This window comes from Schistocerca americana, chromosome 4 (genome assembly GCF_021461395.2).
Source record: "Schistocerca americana isolate TAMUIC-IGC-003095 chromosome 4, iqSchAmer2.1, whole genome shotgun sequence".
Taxonomy (NCBI): domain Eukaryota; kingdom Metazoa; phylum Arthropoda; class Insecta; order Orthoptera; family Acrididae; genus Schistocerca; species Schistocerca americana.
Window position 1 is genome coordinate 478,827,308 of NC_060122.1, and position 23,507 is coordinate 478,850,814.

The 23,507-nt window shown below is 41.5% G+C and overlaps 1 protein-coding gene across 1 annotated transcript in view; it reads right to left on the reverse strand.

The window, feature by feature from the left end:
- LOC124613562 (chromatin modification-related protein EAF1-like) overlaps positions 1 to 23,507 on the reverse strand; it is a 46,492-nt gene that overhangs the window by 6,409 nt on the left and 16,576 nt on the right. The window contains exon 3 of the mRNA XM_047142276.1: positions 18,536 to 18,702. Coding sequence (XP_046998232.1) covers positions 18,536 to 18,702 — 167 coding nt within the window. The remainder of the gene's footprint in view (positions 1 to 18,535; positions 18,703 to 23,507) is intronic.

A 23,507-nucleotide genomic window follows, 5' to 3' on the forward strand; every position in this document is an offset into this window, starting at 1 on the left:
AAATTACGTCCCTCTTTGCATACTATAATTCATCGACTAACCCATTCGATTTCATGAACCGTTCTCTAAATAGAAGAGGTGCTAGTTTTATGTCAAAGGTTCAAATGGCTCTGAGCACTATGGGACTTAACATCTGAGGTCATCAGTCCCCTATAACTTAGAACTACTTAAATCTAACTAACCTAAGGACATCACACACACCCATGCCCGAGGCAGGATTCGAACCTGCGACCGTAGCGGTCGCGCGGTTCCAGACTGAAGCGCCTAGAACCGCTCGGCCACACAGGCCGGAAATTTTATGTCATTTATCGTTCCTAGCCAAGGAACGTTTTTTGTGCCCTAGTGGTAGAGCCGTGTTGGTCAGAGAAGTTGGAATCCATTCTCCACTGGGACAGGCCATTTGTCACGAAAGATATGCGGCTTTCTACCGCGCTGGCTGGCTGTAATGGTTTAGTCAGATAATGTATTAATAAACTATGCATTAAAAAGAAATATTAAACAGTGAGAACTGAAGGGAAACCTAAGCAAATAATTATTTGCTTAACTACATGAAAAAACTTATAAAATTACGGTCAGACGCTGTATTGGCAGCATTCTTCTGGTTGAGCTCAATTCGAGCAACCGTTCGGAATGAAGCTACACTTAAGATACAGTTGAGTGCGTGCTCGGAGCAGGGCTGTCCGAGTCGAAGCGTGAATATCGTGTTTCCATGTTGTGAGCACTCATTTACTAATAATGGGAAACAATGCTTCAAATCATGTAGTTTATTCAGCTCCTCGGTTGAAGCTCTCCAATAGGTCAAACAAACAACTGAGCTTACGTGTTGACCTCCGTTGTATACATTCAATGTCCCCTAATAGGCTAATCTGGTTCGGTCCTACATTTCAGCACTGTTCTGGGATGGGTAGCTCGAGCGTTTTGTAAGTAGCCGCCTACGTAGCCTCATCTCATTTTCCAGTATCGAACTAATAAATCTAAGTCTGTCACTTACTGTACCTACGACTGATCCTATGTAATCGTTCCATTTGTATCCTTACATGTCACATCCTTTACCTACGATTTATATCCTTTCCAGTCACGTGCTTTATTTACGACTGATACTATGTAATAGTTTCATTTATATTCCTATTTACTGTTACATCCTGCTATCTGCATGAGTTAATCGATTTAAATTGTGATTCATTAATATTGTAGCCATGAAATACAATATTTTATTTCGTTCTGAGAAGTCCACAATTTTGCTTTTCTGCTTCCTGGTCTTTGCACCACTTTGAAATATTATCAAGATCTGGTTGAATATCTGTGTAGTATTTTCAGGCAGTACTTCATTTGATAATCGTTTCGAAAGAAAAAATAAAGATTAAATAAGAGGGGAGCAGTCACCTGATCAGCGCCAACCTACTGGTAATGCACGTGAACATACGTTTTCACAAAAACAGGCCCCTGTAGTACGAGTCCAGTAAATACTTACCACAGCAGCGGAAGCAGTCTTCAGCTACAGTTATGTATAGTTATCTACATGGTCCAGTCACATTAATGTGACCATCTCCTATGTTGGACGCCGACATACAGTAACCACTCCCAGACGGCAAGTGGCAGAACTAGCAGCGGGGGGTACATAAAACGTCTCCGGAGGGACGCGGGGAATAGTGCAGGCATTGTCGTAATGCAGAAAGAGAGTGATGTACCTGACGTCGAAAAGGACATGGTCATGGCCTTTCGTGCCAACGGTGGAAGTGTTTCCGAAACGGCTAAGTCTGTAAACTGATGGCGCATATCGTGGACGGCAAAACGGTACTATCCATAACCGATAACCGGTGACGAGACAACAGTGATGCACCACAGGTCATAAACGACAGCTGTAGAGATGTGTACGGGGGACTAGATGTGGAACTGTTGAGCAACTGATGAACCAAGGGCCTACCAGCTGTGTCTCCTCTATGACTGTTGAGCTAATGTTTCAGCGTATGTGCTTCTGCAGATGGCGCCTGGTCCATGCACCCCATGCTCACTGCTGTTCATTGATGACAAAGGCTGGAATGTCAGTGCCATTACCGTAACTGGACGTCCACTGACTGCCGACAGGTGGTCTTCACAGATGAACCACGTTTTGTGCTCCATCAGACAGATGGCCATTGGCGTGTACGACGTGAAACGTCTGAACGCAAAAACCCTGCAATAATCGTCAGAATGGGCCAGGGCGGAGGGCATTCCGTGGGAAAGCTCGTCATTAGGAAGGTAGTACGAGTCCAGTAAATACTTACCACAGCAGCGAATACATAGAAAGGATCCTTTATTGTATGATTATATGATAGCGGAACAAACACTGGTAGCAGTTACTTCTGTAAAATAACTGGGAGTGCAGAACGATTTGAAGTGGAACGATCATATAAAATTAATTGTTGGTAAAGCGGGTACCAGGTTGAGATTCATTGGGAGAGTCCTTAGAAAATGTAGTCCATCAACAAAGGAGGTGGCTTACAAAACACTCCTTCGACCTATACTTGAGTATTGCTCATCAGTGTGGGATCCGTATCAGATCGGGTTGACGGAGGAGATAGAGAAGATCCAAAGAAGAGCGGCGCGTTTCGTCACAGGGTTATTTGGTAACCGTCATAGCGTTACGGAGATGTTTAGCAAACTCAAATGGCAGACTCTGCAAGAGAGGCGCTCTGCATCGCGGTGTAGCTTGCTCGCTAGGTTTCGAGAGGGTGCGTTTCTGGATGAGGTATCGAATATATTGCTTCCCCCTACTTATACCTCCCGAGGAGATCACGAATGTAAAATTAGAGAGAGCAGAGCGCGCACGGAGGCTTTCAGACAGTCGTTCTTCCCGCGAACCATACGCGGCTGGAACGGGAAAGGGAGGTAATGACAGTGGCACGTAAAGTGCCCTCCGCCACACACCGTTGGGTGGCTTGCGGAGTATAAATGTAGATGTAGAACGCATCAGCACAAGTGTGCATCTGTCCTTAGGGACAACGTGCACACCTACATGCAGCTTTGTTTGCTCGTCACAATGGCATCTACTAGCAGCACAACGCAACGCGTCACACGGTTCGCAGCGTACGTATGGGGTTCGAAGAGCATCAAGATGAGTTTACCGTACTTCCCTGGCCAACAAACTCCCCGGATTTAAACCCAATCTAGAATCTGTGGGACCACCAAGATCTCGCTGCATACGCCTCGGATCCTCAGTCGAGAAATCTAGCGCAGCTGGCCATGACACTGGACTCGGCATGGCTACACTCCCTGTTGGTACCTTCCAGAAGTTCAGTGACTCTCTTCCGGCATGTTTCACAGCAGTCCGCACTGAAAAAAGTGATTATTCCTGACGAAGGGAGAAATTTTCACCGCCAGTATGCGGCGAGTAATCATTTGGTATGGGATGACGTAAGGCACCAATATCCTCGATTAAATTCAAAATCTTCTCCGCAGTGTCTAGTGAAGTGAGGGAATGTGACACTTGACGATGATCTGTCCGCTGGATGGGAAGGTTAAGTCCGGTGGTCTATCTGGTGTTATTCGAGAGGCTATGTGCCGACAACAGGTTTCGTCCTCTTTCTTCTTCCATCACACTAACACACAAAACCAGTGCAGTGATCTCTCAACAGATACACTTAACATTACTCTCACAGGTCGCAGGAACAGATGTCATTGTGCAGAAAGAAACCTACCCCTCGGGGTCTCCAAGACAATCATCACGTACCATAATCAATCAATAACCAATCAGTACTGTTGTTATCACTATTTATATAATTGATAGTATAATTATCAGTTCTTACATAAACTATGAAGTAAAATGTACTGTAGGCCTGAAACTCTGGCCTTGTATAACAGAGACCCTGAAGACCATAACCTAATTTCGTTAAAGTAGTTAATTAATTATACATTCCAGGATGTACCGCCAATTCCAATTTTCAGCAGTGGAGCATGGACTGTCACTGTGCTAATTGTCATTAAGAGAACATGGAAAGAATTCTGTCGAGAATAATAATGGGAGATGTGTACGTACAATACATCTGACCTCTTGCAACTACAGCAACCTCTAAACATAAGCTCAGCTCAAAACGTAGCAATACCTTGTCGTTAATAATATATATACAGTCGTCATTTATTTTCTTTCCTCTTTCCGCACACCTGTTCAAAAAGTGTTTCCTCTACGCCACGTAAGCCTGGATAGTTTATATGGAATGACATCAATTTCCGTCGCGAATTTTCTTAAATGCCATCAGTTGTTTCAAGAAGAGATCCTTCTATTTCAATTTTAGAAACAAAATAAGCCATATGGTGCGAGGTCTGGGAAGTAGGAAGCCTGTGGAAGACTGGCGAATATGAGTGAGTTGGTGCGTCGTCATGGTCAAGGAAGAACTAGTTGTCCTTTGGTAGTTTTTGTGTTGTATTGCAAATTTTCTTGGACCGCCTTTTGTCAAATGTTGACTAATCCTCAGTTGTTGTTGTTGTTGTGGTCTTTAGTCCTGAGACTGGTTTGATGCAGCTCTCCATGCTACTCTATCCTGTGCAAGCTTCTTCATCTCCCAGTACCTACTGCAGCCTACGTCCTTCTGAATCTGCTTAGTGTATTCATCTCTTGGTCTCCCTCTACGATTTTTACCCTCCACGCTGCCCTCCAGTACCAAATTGGTGATCCCCTGATGCCTCAGAACATGTCCTACCAACCGATCCCTTCTCCTAGTCAAGTTGTGCCACAAACTCCTCAGCTAAAAATTCTAAATCGACAGTTCCACTAACATCATAAAAGATACTAGGCATCACTTTGACACTCGATGCGGGAAGAACCCCTGAAAAACCCCTTCTCATTACTACACTTGTTTCAGTGTCGTAGCCGTGAATCCATCACTCGCTTCTTGTGATAATACTTTCCATGAATGTTTTATCATCATCGGCTGTTCAAATATTTCACTGCCAACATACAGTCAATGTTCCTCCTAGCCTTCTGTCACCAAATTAAGAGCAAAATTTTCTCCACGAATGTTCAATTATTCGAATTAAATCTCACGACGCGAACCAATAAACCTTCCTATACGTTCTGTGAGAGGCATAAATGGTTGGCGCATAGTAAGCCTTTGTTTCCTGAATGTGACCACTACCAGTTGTAGTTAAAAACCATTCTACTCGAGAGGTCTCTTCAAATGATTGATGACCGCCTTTCCATCAATGGAAACATTCAGAACATTGTGTTTGATCTAGTGCATCATCTCAGTAAGATGCGTAAATGTTTTCTCATTTTTACGCAGATTTCATCTGTAATCGTTGCTCTAGTAAATCCGAAGTTGCGGAAGTCTGGTGTTGTGGTAGTTACAAACTGTATGGAAAATGGAGAGAAGGGGTGCAAACAACGGGACGGGGGTCAGCTTCTGGGAAAGAATAGCTGAGGGCCACTGTGAGCCAAATGTCATATAATCGACAACAATCGAGCCACAACTACAGGAGCGTTATTAGTATGTTAGACAGGTGGGCCGAACGGTGTTGGGGTCGTAAGACTCAATGTCGCTATTTCTTCTACTAACAGCGAGTTTCGAAATTTAATAGGAAAATTTAGTTATTTATTGTTTGTTAGTTTTACTACCACAATACTACAAGGAGAGCGGTGGTCCCCAAATCTCACTATTAGTGGTCCGACTTTTGTTTGTTTGTGAAAAGTCAATTCTACGAAGGGATTTCAAGCTAAACAAATGTTCAAATGCGTGTGAAATCTTATGGGACTTAACTGCTAAGGTCATCAGTCCCTAATCTTACACACTACTTAACCTAAATTATCCTAAGGACAAACACACACACACCCATGCCTGAGGGCGGACTCGAACCCCCGCCGGGACCAGCCGCACAGTCCATGACCGCAGCGCCCTAGACCGCTCGGCTAATCCCGCGCGGCTCAAGCTAAACGTTTTTCCGTGTAAAGCTTTATTAAAACTAAAGACACGTTGTTTAATGAAGCAGAACTCCTTTATTACGACACGTATCAGTTACTTTCATCGCTCGATCATAACTAGAATCAAATAGGGAAATAACAATGAGACGTTAAACGCTATAAGTCTATGACGGCGTCACGCATACTGTATTGCAGATCTCTGTTCTGCGTAACTGTCCGAAATGGTTAGTAATGTAAACAGGGAACTAAATTCAGATAAAGCTTTTATAGTACTCTGGTACGTGAAAATAGTTCAGTTTCTGACCACGAGAAGACTAGAATGCTGATCGCATTGGGCGGGTGTTTTCTAAGGAAAAAGCTGAGTGAACATTAATTAAGGAAATCAGTTTTCAATACATATAAGAAAATGCTTTTATGTATAACCCTAAGTATTTAAAGTATCAAACGCCATAAGGACAAAGCAAACATAATTAAGATAACCACTTATTCAGTATCTAACCAAATGCTCTTTATCTAAACCTCTGATAATTTAAAAGACTTAAACATAATAAAAAAGTGGTTAACACGAATATATCTAGTAACCGAATATCCATAATCAAACGATGTTTATGTATAATCGTGAAAATTTAGAAGTGTGTACACAATAAAGAACATTTTTCATGTAGTTAACATAACTAGTTATTCTGTATCCATCCATAACAAGTTACACTTTACGTACAATAGCAGCTGGGTAGAAAAGAGCAAAACCATTGTCATAATATAGTTTGGTGATTGTATATTAAATATGTAAAGCGTTAATTCTTAAGGGAGGAATGTATGTCCTATGCCGCCAATGTAAAATTATCGAATTTTGTGACCCATTATTTTGGGAACTTCTTAAGACACCAACTTACAATTTTCCATAATTATTTAATGCACATTTCTAGATACACTGAACAAGAATTATTGCTAAAATTGTATTGTGGGGCATGTTATCTTTTTTTTTTCAACCAATAAATTTTTGACAGAATTTTGTAAAAAAATGAACATAAAAACAAAACCACTCATGATATTTTAATTATTCTACTTCTATATGTGTTACATCTCACACTTGGCATGCTGTGAAAATTTCATGTCTCTACCACCAGCACTTTTTAGAAAACAGGTCATTTATAGCAAAAAATGTAGTTCAGAGATATTGAGGTTTAAAACATTTTTATTACAAATTCTTATACAGACTTACATTTCTGCGTCTTTTATGCACTATAATTGCCCTGGCCCATAGTCTGTGTCTTTCTTGCTTCTTTTATCATTTCCTGAGCAGCTATCTCTGCTTCACGTACACGAAACTCATCCAGTTCCCGCAGCCCTTTAGCTGTGTTCTGTCCAGATCTTACCCCTAGATTCCGCACCATTAAATGTTATTATAGCATCAGACACTGCTAACTTTAGAGTCATATGGTCAACAAATAAACTTTTAGGCACATGGCACCACACAACATTACTGAAGGACTCATTTACATTCTGGGTCTTCCATGTAAACACTTCTTTAGTGGTTCAGGATTTACCAAATCTCTGTAAATAGGTCTGGTTGCCTCCATTACTGCCAAAGGAAGAGAATGTTTATGTGTAAATTCATGCAGGGTGCCAGAAAATTCAGCTAGCCTATATTTACACCAAGTCTCTGGTGGAGGTGGACACAAAGCATGACATGGCTTTTCATCGGTTGATATTTGGTGAAAGAAAGTGCTCCACACAGCTTTTTTTATCTTCTCTAAATTGTCAACAGTTATTTCTAATGGCCTTCCCATAATATTCCTGTAATTCAACAATTACTTTGTCCATTAGTCTTTCAGCACATTTTATTGTCTTGCCATCAGACAGTTTTGTGTTACCCATCTTGGTTTTTAGGTTATGCAGACGTGTTCCCATCCTTTCCTTGACATGTCCTACACACTCAAGTTTTTGTATATTGTTTTGTACTGCAATGAAGGCCTTGCTGTCTCCATCACCTAAGTAATTCACATATCTGACACCTCTCTCCTTCTGCGAACTTCAGCATAAAATGCAGTCTCACGTATCTGCTACCGGCAAAATTGAGTTTATTGAAGTTACTATTACGCTTAGTCATTTTATTTACTTTTAAAAAGCAATAGAAGTTAGCTTACTACAAAAATAGCCGATAATCACACGACTTTCAACGAAAACTAGTATCAGAAACAAATGACTGATTTGTTTATTCGTAATGCCAACTTATGATACGTAGCAGTAGGCCCAAAACAAAGCAATTCACAGCCTTCTAGATTGTGTAGTTCCCAAGATATGATTGCTCAACTGTGGCAGTATATGCGTAGCCTCGAAATTTGACAGTCACACGTCAACATTCAAAATATTATTTAAAGGTCTCACAATTGTCTGATTTTAATATATTATATACCAAAATATTCAGGAAAGTTCAAAATACATTATGGAGTAGAAAACAGAAAATGTCAAATTTCAATGAATTTCACGTACAATGTCCCCTTAAGTACAGTGATATTATGTTATGCAGGGTGAGACAGCTACGACAGGTCACCAAAAATACCTGGCTTTTCAAAACAAATATCGAGGTTTTAAGGATTCTTAGCACTTAATGCATTCAGCTTACAATTATAAATAATATATCAAATGAAAACGCAACTCAGTCTTTTTTACGAGTGTTCAATGTGAGCACCATTCGTCACACGGCACTATCGAGTCCATAGGCAGGTTCTTCCCAAACCTTGATCAGTGTGTCTCGAGTAACTGTTAAAACAGCTGATTCGGTCCTGTTTATTATGTCGAGTAGATCAGCGCTTATACAAATGATCCTTTGTGCACCCCCAAAGATAAAAATCGCTTGGCGTCAGATTTGGTGATCGTGTAGTCCACGCGAAAGAAGATTTCATCTGGCCTCTTGCAACCAATCCAGCGGTCGAATACAGTGTAGTTTAACTGAGGTACCCCAGTGAGACGGCACACGATCGTGTTTCCAAATAAAGTTCTGTGGTCTAGCTTATTCGAATTGAGGAAAGAGCCATAAATTTGCGCATCAAGATAAGAAACTCCAGTTAAAGTTTCTTCACCAAAAAAAGAAAGTCCCACAAATTTTCCGCCTGGATATAGCACAAAACACATTCTACTTAGCGGAATCTCGTTTGTATCTGTACCATCTCGTTGCGATTTGCTGACTCCCAGATGCGCACATTACGTGTGTTCACACTTCCACTTAGATGAAATGTTATTTCATCACTGTAGCCGACACGATCCAGAAAATCACCATCAAGAAGCAAAATTTCGTTTGCAAAACTGGCACTTACACCATAGTCTGGAAATTGGAAAGAATGTGTGTGCATAAGCACAAGTATACAATCAAAACTGCCTCAGTTGCTCTTTCATTAGATATACTATTTATAATTGTCAGTTGAATGTAATATATGCTACAAAGCCTTAGATCTCTTATTCAGTTTGAAGCATCCGGTATATCCAGAACGACTAATTATGTTGAGGTGCAATTTCCGTTGTGAAGAATATTCTGGCTTACTAAAGTATTTTCTTGTGTTTATAGTTGTCGAACTATGACACAGACTACTTTATGGAACTACGTACTTTTTCTGTGACATTTGGTCCGAGATTTCAATAATGTAACATGCATGGATGTTTATCAAATAGTAACATGAAAACAGTGCTGCAAACCTGTGTCCAGCCGTCAGGAGAAAAATTCCCACAAACGTCTGCCATATTGTATTCAAGTACCGTTATTGTGATTATGATTATTACGGCTACCGTATCAACATGCGCAAACTATTGACCTTGAACAGTAGTACATGCCTTAAAACGATTCCGCTTAGTGACACTATACTATGAATTTCACCTGGATTTATCGCAGATAAGACCTGTCTTTTACAACATGTCATGTCTTCGGCAGTCGTCGGTGTTTCCTTGTAGACTTCTTCTTTTAATTTTTCCAGCAGATAAAGGTCCAGACGCGATAAGTATGGTGAATTCTGTGGGTAGGCCTTGCACCTAACCTGTCTCCAACTTTAAATTGTAATGTACCTAAGCGTACAAACTTTAACTTTGGACTATCAGCCCTTTAACTTTGGCTAGCGTAGTACATTGTGTATTTACCAGTTAGTAACATTTTCTAGCGCCGTTTGTCTTCTTCCTAAAGGCTTTCAGACGGTATTGATGTTTATTCGTTCTTCCAAGAACTGTCTGTTTTCATTACGGCCTTTGACCTTCCTAATCATTTTACAGTGATTTCACTACTTGAGAAGAGACTTTCTTTTTAGTACTTTTTATTCCTTATTCGAGAAGTAATTCCGTTGTCAAGTGAATAGTTCTTACGTTTTACTAAAACACACATCGGTGAAGAAGTACTCTCTCTCGTTAAATAAACTTTGTTCTACCACATCTAAGTGAGAATTTTTTGTCCGTCAAACCAGACGGACCTAACAGTGAGAGTCCACCCCCCCTCTGCGTTTCTGGAGCAATCGATCCAGGGACCTCTGAATGTTCTGTTAAAAGAAGGCTGCAGTTATCTGTGCGGAATGGGGTACCTGTCATATTGATATCACAAGGGTGTCCAACGGGATGGCCTCCATAACTGCGGCAGTGTACTTCTAAGAAACTGTAGATAGTTGTGGCTATTTAGAGCCTCATTAATAAAACAGGTATAAATGTTGCGATTCTTGAAATGCCGGCACCTTACATTGACACAGCAAGGGTCAAGGACTATGTACATATCGCGAACATTGACTTTCTTATGTTTCGTAAATGATGATTCATCCGTAAACAAAATCTTGTAAAGAAGTACCACAGTTTTAATCGGAGGACTCTAACCGATTTTGAAAGTCGTTTACATGAAGCTGTTGATGGAAGGAAATGTGGAATGTAGGAAATACCTTGGAATGTATTATTCGCAGAACACTGGTTTAGCTAATCCCACTCAAAGATTCAAGCAACCTGAGCATTATTGCTTTGGAAATGTTAGGTGCATCTCTGTTAATATTTTCTGTTTGCTACACTCAAGATCCTGCAATTTTTTTGTAATGTTTGCTGTAATGAATCGTGATGTCTTGGCACGATCAGGATACATATCAGCATACAACTGCATCACTGCTGCAACAGTTCAGAGGCATTCGCTATAAACGAAATCCATATCCATGTCTTCGATTGTCATACACATTATAAATCTCTGAAAAGCTTCAAGAGCCAGTCGTCTGATTGTCAAAAGAGCAGAGGCTTCAAGTGCGTAGATAAATGCTCGAATCGTATCTGATTAAGGAGTTTGCTTACATGTGGTACAACAGGTCAGACGTTTGTAGGGTCCCTTTTCCTCACTGTTGGAGAGCGGTTTGCGTGTTACGTTATTGAAGCCCTGTTCGAAGGCTCTTTAAATGTCAAAAAGAAAATTATACAGTGTGTACCCAAAACTGGCGTGGGTGAAAAAACACGATAATAGAAGCAAAAACGTCCCTGTGAGCATGGATCCGTAAACGAACCGTTTGCGGGATCAGTGCGAATGTATGGTTATGAAATTAGACGCAAAAACAAATGCTGCTCATGAGTCACCACATCAACTACTTTTCTCATTGAATATATGATGAATATAAGATGATGTGTACTAGGGGGTGACTGTCTCATTGGGCAACTCATTCTTCAAATAAATCTTATTGTCTGCGGCAAGCTCGGGATTATCCGAATTAATGCAGACCCGAGACTGCACGGGTAACATAAAAACAGGGATAATCCAAAATTCACGTAGTTTTATCGCATCCTCCTTTTTATTTCATTTACAAAACATACCGCACATGACATATGAAAGTTTAGTTTATTACCTGAGCGTTTTCGCCGTAAAATCACAATTTATTTACGAAATTACGATTAAAACATAGTATTTATTATGACTTGCTTCTACTTCAGTTTCGGAAAAAGACCACCTAATTTTTCTGTCCTTTATCCACCCAGATTTTTCATGAAGGTAGCCTCATTTTTGGGAGAGTCAAAGCATTGGTTATAGTTAAGCGAATTTTTTCCTGCATATTCTAATAACGAAAACATTTCACCGCCTTGGTGTGTATGACAACAGATTCCTTGATCTCCTCGTATCCATTCTGTTCGTCTACCGAACACACTTCATTCACTACATCCGTGTCACTTAGCTGCTCAAATCCCGGTCATGGACATAGCTACTGAACCAGCCGCGCATGTTTTCATCATTCAGCCTTCCCAAACAGAATTCTTTATTGAAAACAAAAATATTCATTTTAATTATAACAGAATACTTCAAGTTTCGTTTTTTTTATTTTTTAAATCGCCGAAGCATACACGAATAATCCGCAACCCGGAAAATTCGCAGCTGGATAATTGGGAACTTGATAAACTTCCATCCGTGTCACTTTTCTCTTTTAATCATGGTACACTCTGTAATTGGAGTTGAATTTAAAATGAAGTGGTTCAGAAAATCCACCGCATTGTCCACTATAACTGGGTGAAAACTGCAACTCGATATATTTGCCCGTTCTGTACATATCTTGGGCAGTCATTTTAATGACTGCCTGGTCGCCTTCGATTGTCTTCATACTTACTCAGTTGCTGGACATCAGTTTCCTATTGCAGTAAGACACAGTTCTCAAAAAAATCATGTAGTTCCTGGTTCGAATGTCTCTAGCAGCAATTTTAATTACTCTCATTCAAATTCCATATTTATTAACGCACAGAAATGTTAATCAAGAAATCTTACATGTACTTTTTTTAAGAGAACATTTTTATTTTTTGCTACTGGTTGTATGAAAACAAGTTAACCAATGCCTTATTGTTAAATGGAAAAAATTATATACATCATTAACACTGTACAGTTTCGCAACAGGAAGAGCATCTGGAAGCCCACTGCCGCTAACGTTGGCAAATGTAGAATCACATGCTGCCTCCATAAAGATATGAGATCAGGCTAGGGAAGTCTCTACAAATAAAAAACTATTTTGTTTTGTATTTGATGTTCCACATTGTTTTACCATATTTCAATTCACTGAGAACACTTGCAAATTACTAAGTAAAAATAAATAAATCTTACTTTTATTTAAAATTTTGAGTCAATACTTGAGATTTTTTAATGAATAAGAAATTTAAAGAAAAAAATATTGTCAGTTGGTAGATACAAATTACAAACTTCACGGCTACAAGACTTTTATGTAACACACTCAACTATTGGCGATTATCTTGAAGTACCACAAATGTTAATACCTAATATTGACTGGAAATCACCTGATCTTCAAATACGATTTTTGTCAAGTGATTTATACATATATAAAGGGTGTTAAAAATATCCCACATTTTGAGAGGCGGTAGTACGCACAGAATCAAGGAAAAAACGTTCAGTAAACATGGGCTTTAAACCGTATACTTCAAGAACTATGAGCACTTACTCATGTCCGCTGTTGAGTCATTCTATATAAACTCATAGGGGGTGAAAAAGTTATCAGTGACCATTAAAGAATTTTATTCATATTTGTAAATGAATATCTATATTTCTTAAGAGTACCATCCTAACTCTAACGATATCTGATAAATTCAGGTTAAATTCTCAAGAATATATACTCTGTAATTAGTCAGACATCAGTATCCCTATTTTTAGAGATCTGCTACTTAGTAGTGGAGGAGGAGGATATTAGTGTTTAACGTCCCGTCGACAACGAGGTCATTAGAGACGGAGCGCAAGCTCGGGTGAGGGAAGGATGGGGAAGGAAATCGGCCGTGCCCTTTCAAAGGAACCATCCCGGCATTTGCCTGAAGCGATTTAGGGAAATCACGGAAAACCTAAATCAGGATGGCCGGAGACGGGATTGAACCGTCGTCCTCCCGAACGCGAGTCCAGTGTGCTAACCACTGCGGCTACTTAGTAGTGAGTTCACAAATAGACCCCAGGTTTTTCATGTTTCAAGTACGTTGGCCACTAATTTGATGTAATGTACACAAATTAGGATGCAACATTAGTAAGTTTTATGAAAAATTTTGAAACACAAAGAATACAGAGCTCACCTTGTGCACAGTAACTCTTTACTCCCAATATTAAGTATCAATAATACAGAAAAGCATTTAGCACTGTAATTAATAGTTCTCACCTTCACTTAGAGATGACTCCATTGGAAATAAACGTCAAATTTGACGAACGTCTAAGTCCTGGGGTGTCACATAGACTACTGAATCTTATTGCTGAAATATTTACAAATCTAGTAGCAATCTTAGGTGCAATGATTTACATAAAAAGAACTAAAATGGCCGACAGGCGTCTAAAACAAAGTTAAAACAATAATTCATCCCGTCATCTTCGGTGATTTTCGTTGGACTTCGAGAGTTTCAGTAACGTGTATGGCCCCCCGCAGCATTTGTCACTGCCTGACACTTACATGCCATTCTCCGTATAAGTATATGGAGGTTACCGTGAGGTATCCGTTCCCATTCTTCAATGAGAGCCCGGGAGAGTTCTTGGAGAGTCTGTGGAGGAACAGGACGACAAGAAATACGTCTGTCAACCACGCCCCACATATGCAAGACGGGGTTTATGTCGGGACTCAGCGTCAGCTATTCCGCAATTTGTCGATTTCCTGGACAACATGTGGCTGGTACAACTCACCACGAGTCTCTACACAGGGTCATCACTTTGCGTCAGAGGATATCTGGACTCGTCTGTAAATAACACTTTTCGCCAGTGGCGAAGTTGGCAGTTGACGTGGGAACGACAGAACTTAATGCGAGCTGCAAGATATTGGTGTGTCACTCGGGGTACTCGAACAGGATGGATCGTACAGTCCTTTCTCGTAAAAATGTAAATGTCGCGTGACTAGGGCCTCTCGTCGGGTAGACCGTTCGCCGGATGCAAGTCTTTCGATTTGACGCAGCTTCGGCGACTTGCTCGTCGATGGGGATGAGATGATGATGATTAGGACAACACAACACCCAGTCCCTGAGCGGAGAAAATCTACGACCCAGTCGGGAATCGAATCCGGTCCCTTAGGATTGACATTCTGTCACACTGACCACTCAGTTACCGGGGGCGGACTCCTTTTTCGTATAGCAACACGACCGAAAATCCATCCTTTTTCGATCAAACAGACAGCTCTTGCAGATTGTTCTGCATTAATATGTCGCATTGCATGTTCTTGCTTGAATACAAGTGACAACTGTCATCCGTATACTTCACTAGAAAACAATGGGACACCGGTATTCACTTCCTTCCGAGGGTCACCTGACAATCAAACGCATAATACAGCCAATACAGAGAGAATGATTTTAATTGTCGCATTCATTCAATGCGAAATTCTCAAACATGCAATAAGTTCATAGATACCGTCTGTATCAAAATAGATTTAACATGGAGGACAGTGTTAAGTGTGCTCCCTTAAATTTTTTGAAAAATGTATATGTGGTTGACCTGTAGACCAGAGATGTAAACGGGCGAAAGCTGAAAATACTGTCAATCATTTTTCTTGATATGTATGTTGTAATTCACTGTTAAATGCCTTTTCAGCTTGGATGCACAAATATGGTGATATATATTTATTTCAGGTATATAAATATTTCAGCAAAACACACACACACACATCACTCCCCCCTCCAAGAACTTGGAAGTCTAATGATTATAAAGAAGCTTGGAAGTACGTTAAATTTGACCATTTTTCCCAATGGGATCATTTTAAGTGAAGGTCATAAGTATTAATTGCGATGCGAACCGCTTTTCATTATTATTTATTCTTAATATTGAGACTAAACAGTTACGGTGCACTAACTCACTCAGGTCTGTAATGCTTCATTGTACGAAGGTCTGATTTTTTAAAAAATCACGAACTTAGAGCACAACCTTCAGAAAGCGTGTGTTTCAACATTTTTCATAAACAATTTGAAGTATGTGTCTTAGTTTTTACAAATTATACCAACAAAGTGGCCTACATACTTGATGAACAAAAAACTGAGGTCTGTAGGTGAACTCATTATTAAGTAGCAGATATCTTAAAATAGGGAAATTATGCCTGACTAATGACGGCATACGCCCCCTTAAGCCTTCAAACCTGAATGTACCAAAAATGGCTAGAGTTAGGACACTGCTATTTTGCAGTTTACTATTGAGAAATATGGATGTCCATGTACCAAATATACTAAATTGTCAAATAAAATAAAAATCAGTGAGTTTACCCCTAACGATACTACCGTGAAAGACATTTCTTCTGTTGCATGTTTTTTTTCTGTTGTGAACGACCTATAGAACGCATTAAACAAATGACCTAACAAACTAGAACACATCATTCCGTTACTGTGAAACAGAAGAGCCTCTAATGTAAAGTGCTTGCTATTTCGTACAATCTCCAGTTGCTTACATTTACCAGACTATAACAGAACATCCTGTCTGCCATTCCCGGTGTGAAATAACAGGCTTCTAGTAAGCTGGGAAGTGCAAGATAAAACTACACTGTTAAAGGTTTTCAGAAATTTGTAGTAACACAAACTAGTTCCAGTAGAGCTAATATGTGTGCAGCACACAGACGAAATTGTGAATGCTGATTACAGTAATAATGCTAACAGCTGTTTACTGCATGCTATATCCATGAAGAATAACACAGAAATGTGTCCTCATTTGTTACAGCATTTTGTAGGTTGTTGTTAGCAACAAAGAGCTCACATTAGAAGAGCTGTGTTTCAGAATAGCGAAGATGAAAAAGTGTTCATAGCTCGTAACGTGTGCATTTTGTAGTGTATGTTTACTGAACGTTTTGTATTGTTTGTATCCATATTACCACCTCTCCAAATACGGAATACTTTTTTTAACACCCTGATACTATTTCGCGAATTTAAAAGATTGAGCTTATACATGGTACAGTCACATCAATGTGAACACCGCCTATGCTCGACGTCAACAATGCAATAACTACTCACAAATGGTAGCGGAGGGTATATAAAGTGTGTTGGGGATGTGGAAAACTGTGCATTCGTTGTCGTAATACGGAAACGGAGCGATTTATCAGACTCCAAAAGGGCATGATCGTTGGCTTTTAGGGAAATAGTGGAAGAATATTCGAAACTGTTAAATTTGTAGACAGTTCGTGTGCTGCCAAGGTCAAAGTATACCACCCATTGCAACATAAGTGCCGAAGCAACAGTGATGCAACACGGGCCATAGATAACAGGTGTAAACGATAGCTGCAGAGATGTGTATGGGAGAATAGACATGCAACTGTTGAGCAACTGATTGCCCACATGAACCAAAGGGTTACCAACAGCAACTCCTCAATCGCCGTTCAGCGAACGTCGCTGTTTATGAGCCTCTGCAGCAGGTAACTGGTTCGTGCACCCATGCTGTCTGCTATTCATGGGCGATGATGGTTGGAGTTTGCACGCCAGTACTGCAACTGAACGCCCATTGAGTGCCGACAGGTAACATCTTCAGATGAATCACGTTTTATGCTCCATTAGATAGATGGCTGTTGACATGTGCCGCGTCACACGTCTGAAAGCAAACACTCTGCAACAATCATCAGAAGGGTCCAGACAGAGGCACAATGGAAGACACAACAGATCATCACAAACATGCATCTATGAGGAAGGTATTCTCGAAGCACAATGGATCAACATAAGTGCGCATATATCCTTGGGGACCACGTCCACCCCTACATGCAGTTTGTTTTTACTGTGAACTGTTGCACCAGTCAGCCGGTCAATCCAACGTATCACACAGCTCACAGTATACGTGCGTGCTTCTAAGACAGCCGGTCAATGCAATGTATCACACAGCTCACAGTGTACGTGCGTGGATCTAAGAGAACCAGGATGAATTTACCGTACTTCCCTAGTCACCAATCTCCCCGGATTTAAACCCAATAGAGAATTTGTCGGACCACCCCAATCGGCCTGTTTGCACCATGGATACTCAATCGAGAGACCTAATGCAGCTGCCCAAGGCCCTGGAGATGGCATGGCTCCGCATCCCTGTCGGTACCTTCCCAAACTCACTGACATTCTTCCTGCACGTCCTGTAGAGATCCGCATTGGAAAGCTGGTTATTCTCGCTTCTGACGGTGGTCACATTAATGTGGGTGGACAGTGTATTACCGCTGTCAGCAGTATCATGTAAATCTGTTGGAATTACGTTTTTGCAGATATATATGACTCAAATTTATCTTTGACAAAGATAGAGGCTGAAGCAATGAATTAAAATTTGTGACCCCAGTGGGACATAATACATAGAATTGCTAGCCATTACACCACTGTTACGTTGTGGTTACCACAGATGCTTTACAGGCAAAATGTCCCCCACAGGTACAATGCTCGGGTGTTATTCTAGTGTAGAGCGTTGGTTGTAATGATGATGTGAGACTGGGAAAAATGGTTTGAAGTTTATGCTAGGACGGCTTTCGACTTAAATAGCCACAACGTTGTGGTGGTGTAATGACTAGGGCATGTGGCTAGTAAGCAGGAGTCCTTGGTTCAAGTCCTGGCGGTGGCACGAATTTCAATTTATTCTTTCACCTTCTATCCTTATCGAACATCCCACAGGAGGGCCAGTCCGTGTGGTCCCCACGCTAGCTGCCTCGCCTTGCATTCGTCCGTTCTCAGCGAGGCGTGCTTCAGTGATCGTGTGGGTTGGCCTACCTGGGCCTGCGCTGCCTGGCGCGAGCCCCTGTTGCGAGAGGCCCTGGCGGCAGACAGCACGACGCGAGGTTCGAGCAGGCAGGCGGCGCCAGCCCTCACCCGCTGCTGCGTCGCCGACAGCTCCAGGCACTGCACCGACAGCCTGCCTGGGCTCTGGCTGCCACTGCCTGTGCAAGAAAACACACTGGCTCAGATCCCGTAAGTCCCCACCACAAACACTACGTACAAATAAATACACACATACGTGGACTCAGAGGACCCGAAGTGTCTCTTCCACATTCTAAAAGAACGAGGTCTCAATCCCAAAACCACTACAATTATTAGTGGTACACTAAATGATACGAAATCTAACGTAAAATTCAGGTAAGAAATGTTAGAATATTTTGAAATGACAGTAGGAGCGAAACAACATTAAAGCCCCTAACCATTAATTTTTAACTGTCTCCTACCAAACAGAATCCAAGAGTGGTGAAAACAAAAATAGAGCTTAAAATCGACGACCCAGACAAATTAGGAAGAACACATATTAGGGTAGAATACTTAGATTTCGCATAGGACCTTGAGTTTCTATGTCAGGATATTCCAACAGCGTAAAAACAGCAGAGAGATTCTCGCTGTTGTTGACTTCAGTCTGAAGACTGGTTTGATGCAGCTCTCTGAAAACCCTGGGCTAGCAGGACAGAGCGGATCGATTATATTTGTGTAAAGTGGCCAAAATAAGTTACTGCCAGTTGCACTCAATATATAAACTTTATTTCTTAAAACACACAATTACACAAGCAAGAATCAAAACTCTCAACGTTTTAACGAAAGACCTCCTTTGATTTAACTTAGATCGGCTGAAGGCCACATCGAAAATCCAAGGCACAAGGCCTAAACAAGGAATTGAGGTGCAGGAGTTCTTCTGGAGGTTTCACTTCAAGTTTTTTATCTTCGATATAAATAGGCTCAAAGCCTTAGCTTAAATATTTCCCATAGAACTCGGCTTAATGTCTCACATTAATCAAGAACAGTGTTACAGCTTAAGGCCGAGACAGTTTACTCTAAATAGGCTGAAAATTTGGCTGAAGGCCGCATATCAACAAAACAATTTAACGGCTTCAGGCCTAGGAAGAAGAGCTTTCAATTTGAGAAGGCTGAAGGCCTTATCTTAAAATATTTCGTGTAAAACTCGGCTGAAGGCCTCACGTTAAAGAATAACAATCTTAGGACTTAAGGGCAAGACAAGGATTTTGAATTTTTAATTTAAGAGAGATTAAAACTCTGCGAAGTCCACACACCATGCAAAAAACGATTTTATAGCTTAAGGCCTAAAAGGAAGAGCTTCTAAATTTCAACTAAAATATGCTAAAGGCTTTATCCTAAAATACTTCACATAACTCTCGGCTGAAGGCAACATACGAAAACCAAACAATCTTACGGCTTAAAGCCCAGACAAAGAAATGTCCAATTTTTAATTTCAGCTGGAAAACTCGGCTCAAGGCCATATAAAAACTAGAAGATATTTCTTACGGCTTAAGGTCTAGACAAAAATTTTCAGCTTTTGATTTGGAAAGGCTGAAAACTCGGCTGAAGGTCACATACGAACTTGATACAAATTTACAGCTTTAAGCCTAGGCACAAGGAATTTTCAATTTTAATTTTAAAAGGCTGAAACTAGGCTGAAGGCCACATACTAAACAAGAAACCATTTTTACGGCTTAAGGCCTAAAAAGAAAAGCCTTGAAATTTTAATAAGCTAAAACTCGGCTGAAGGCCACAAAAAGTACTTAATACTAAACAGGAAATCAGTATGTAAAACACAAGGAGCGGCGCCCAGAAGGTTCCAAGGGTCGGCCTGGGAAAGTAATACTATATCTACATCTACATGTTACTCTGCAATTCACATTTAAGTGCTTGGCAGAGGGTTCGAGAGTTCATCGAACCACAATCATACTATCTCTCTACCATTCCACTCCCGAACAGCGCGCGGGAAAAACGAACACCTAAACCTTTCTGTTCGAGCTTTGATTTCTCTTATTTTATTTTGATGATCATTCCTACCTATGTAGGTTGGGCTCAACAAAATATTTTCGCATTCGAAAGAGAAAGTTGGTGACTGAAATTTCGTAAATAGATCTCGCCGCGACGAAAAACGTCATTGCTTTAATGGCTTCCATGCCAACTCGCGTATCATATCTGCCACACTCTCTTCCCTATTACGTGATAATACAAAACGAGCTGCCCTTTTTTGCACCCTTTCGATGTCCTCCGTCAATCCCACCTGGTAAGGATCCCACACCGCGCAGCAATATTCTAACAGAGGACGAACGAGTGTAGTGTAAGCTGTCTCTTTAGTGGACTTGTTGCATCTTCTAAGTGTCCTGCCAATGAAACGCAACCTTTGGCTCGCCTTCCCCACAATATTATCTACGTGGTCTTTCCAACTGAAGTTGTTCGTAATTTTAACACCCAGGTACTTAGTTGAATTGACAGCCTTGAGAATTGTACTATTTATCGAGTAATCGAATTCCAACGGATTTCTTTTGGAACTCATGTGGATCACCTCATACTTTTCGTTATTTAGCGTCAACTGCCACCTGCCACACTATACAGCAATCTTTTCTAAATCGCTTTGCAACTGATACTGGTCTTCGGATGACCTTACTAGACGGTAAATTACAGCATCATCTGCGAAAAACCTAAGAGAACTGCTCAGATTGTCACCCAGGTCATTTATATAGATCAGGAACAGCAGAGGTCCCAGGACGCTTCCCTGGGGAACACGTGATATCACTTCAGTTTTACTCGATGATTTGCCGTCTATTACTACAAACTGCGACCTGACAGCAAAATCACGGATCCAGTCGCACAACTGAGACGATACCCCATAGGCCTGCAGCTTGATTAGAAATAGCTTGTGAGGAACGGTGTCAAAAGCTTTCCGGAAATCTAGAAATACAGAATCAACTTGAGATCCCCTGTCGATAGCGGCCATTACTTCGTGCGAATAAAGAGCTAGCTGCGTTGCACAAGAACGATGTTTTCTGAAACCATGCTGATTACGTATCAATAGATCGTTCCCTTCGAGGTGATTCATAATGTATGAATGCAGTATATGCTCCAAAACCCTACTGCAAACCGACGTCAATGATATAGTCTGTAGTTCGATGGATTACTCCTACTACCCTTCTTAAACAATGGTGCGACCTGCGCAATTTTCCAATCTGTAGGTACAGATCTATCGGTGAGCGAGCGGTTGTATATGATTGCTAAGTAGGGAGCTATTGTATCAGCGTAATCTGAAAGGAACCTAATCGGTATACGATCTGGACCTGAAGACTTGCCCGTATCAAGTGATTTGAGTTGCTTGCAACCCCTAAGGTATCTACTTCTAAGAAACTCATGCTAGTAGCTGTTCGTGTTTCAAATTCTGGAATGTTCCATTCGTCTTCCCTGGTGAAGGAATTTCGGAAAACTGCGTTCAATAACTCCGCTTTAGCGGCACAGTCGTCGGTAACAGCACCATCGGCACTGCGCAGCGAAGTTATTGACTGCATCTTGCCGCTTGTGTACTTTACATACGACCAGAATTTCTTCGGATTTTCTACCTAACGCACGTTTAGGTGAGACAGGCAGCCAGACTGACAACCTCTTAATCGGAAGTCAACCCAACCGAAAGCCAGTCGACGAACCAACCAACAAGATCAGTTCTGCTCCGCCCGACCAGCAAAACGACATCAAGGTGTCAACAGAACATCGTTCTGGATACTGGTGCCCAATCCAGTCAAGTCAGAATAAACGCCTAAAAGTACCAACAACACCTCAGCTGTCGAACTACACCCCGTGCTGGACAGCATCAACACGACGGGAAAATACACTGCCAAAAACTACGTCAACGACCAGGGCAGGTCACCGGAACGCCAACGGCCACAAGGCAGAAGATACCGCTGGTACACTTCATTAATGAAGGAATGAATTAAATTAAGTTAAACACCACACAGGAAGACGGCTGCAATTCTAGCCGACTTCAATGAACACACGTTGATGCTCGCAGGAATCTCCCAGAAAGCGACAACCAGGATCAAACGAGGAGATGTGATAGCAGTTGAGGCTTGATAGTAGGTCAAGTGAGCGCTCAACTTTAGTGTCCAGGATCGGTGGGCGACGAACTTCGTAACCCTCGCAAGAAGCGCCTCACAACTCCGCCCACGCGTGCACGCTGCCAGCGGCTTCGGCCTGACTACGCGCCACGGAGACTTCCTCGCTGCTCTGCCCCAACCACCCGACTGCCCAACACCCGGAAAAGGTCAAAAGATCAAATACACGTCGGCCGATGAGATGACCGACCGAACGGCCAACCAATGGTCGTTGCCGCTCCAGTCTTCTTCAGTCGGACAGTACATGCGTGTCGCCAGCGGTCGGCAGGTACTGGCTATCCACATCTCACTGGCGCTCGGTGCCCGACACTGCTTCCTCCCCAACTGCACTGCTGGTCCGTCCCGAACTCACTTCCAGACACACAACGATCCGGAAATACTATCGGTCGTTCCAGAGATGGTACGACAGTGCACTTACCGATAAGCGCTGCTGCTGCCACTCACAGGCAAGTAAGGCAGGAAGTTAGTGACGCCAGTAAATGGAATAAGAAAACGAGACAGCAGTACCGTGATAGAAGATGACAAACCATAAATGGCACGAACACGAACCGTGCACGGCTCGCTCTCCATGTACCTCACGCTGTGCAAGCCTCTTCTTCTCCGAAGAATTACTGCTGCCTACATTCTTCTGAACCTCCCTACAATATTCCACTCTTGGCTTCCCTCTAAGGTATTTACCCGCCTCCCTCCCCTCCACACTTCCCTCCAACAGTACACTAATGATCCCTTGATGTTTCAGAATTTTCCATATCAACCGATCCCTTCTACTAGCCAGGTTTTGCCTCCTATTTCTTTTCTCCCCAATTCTCTTCAGTACCTCTTCAGTCACGTGA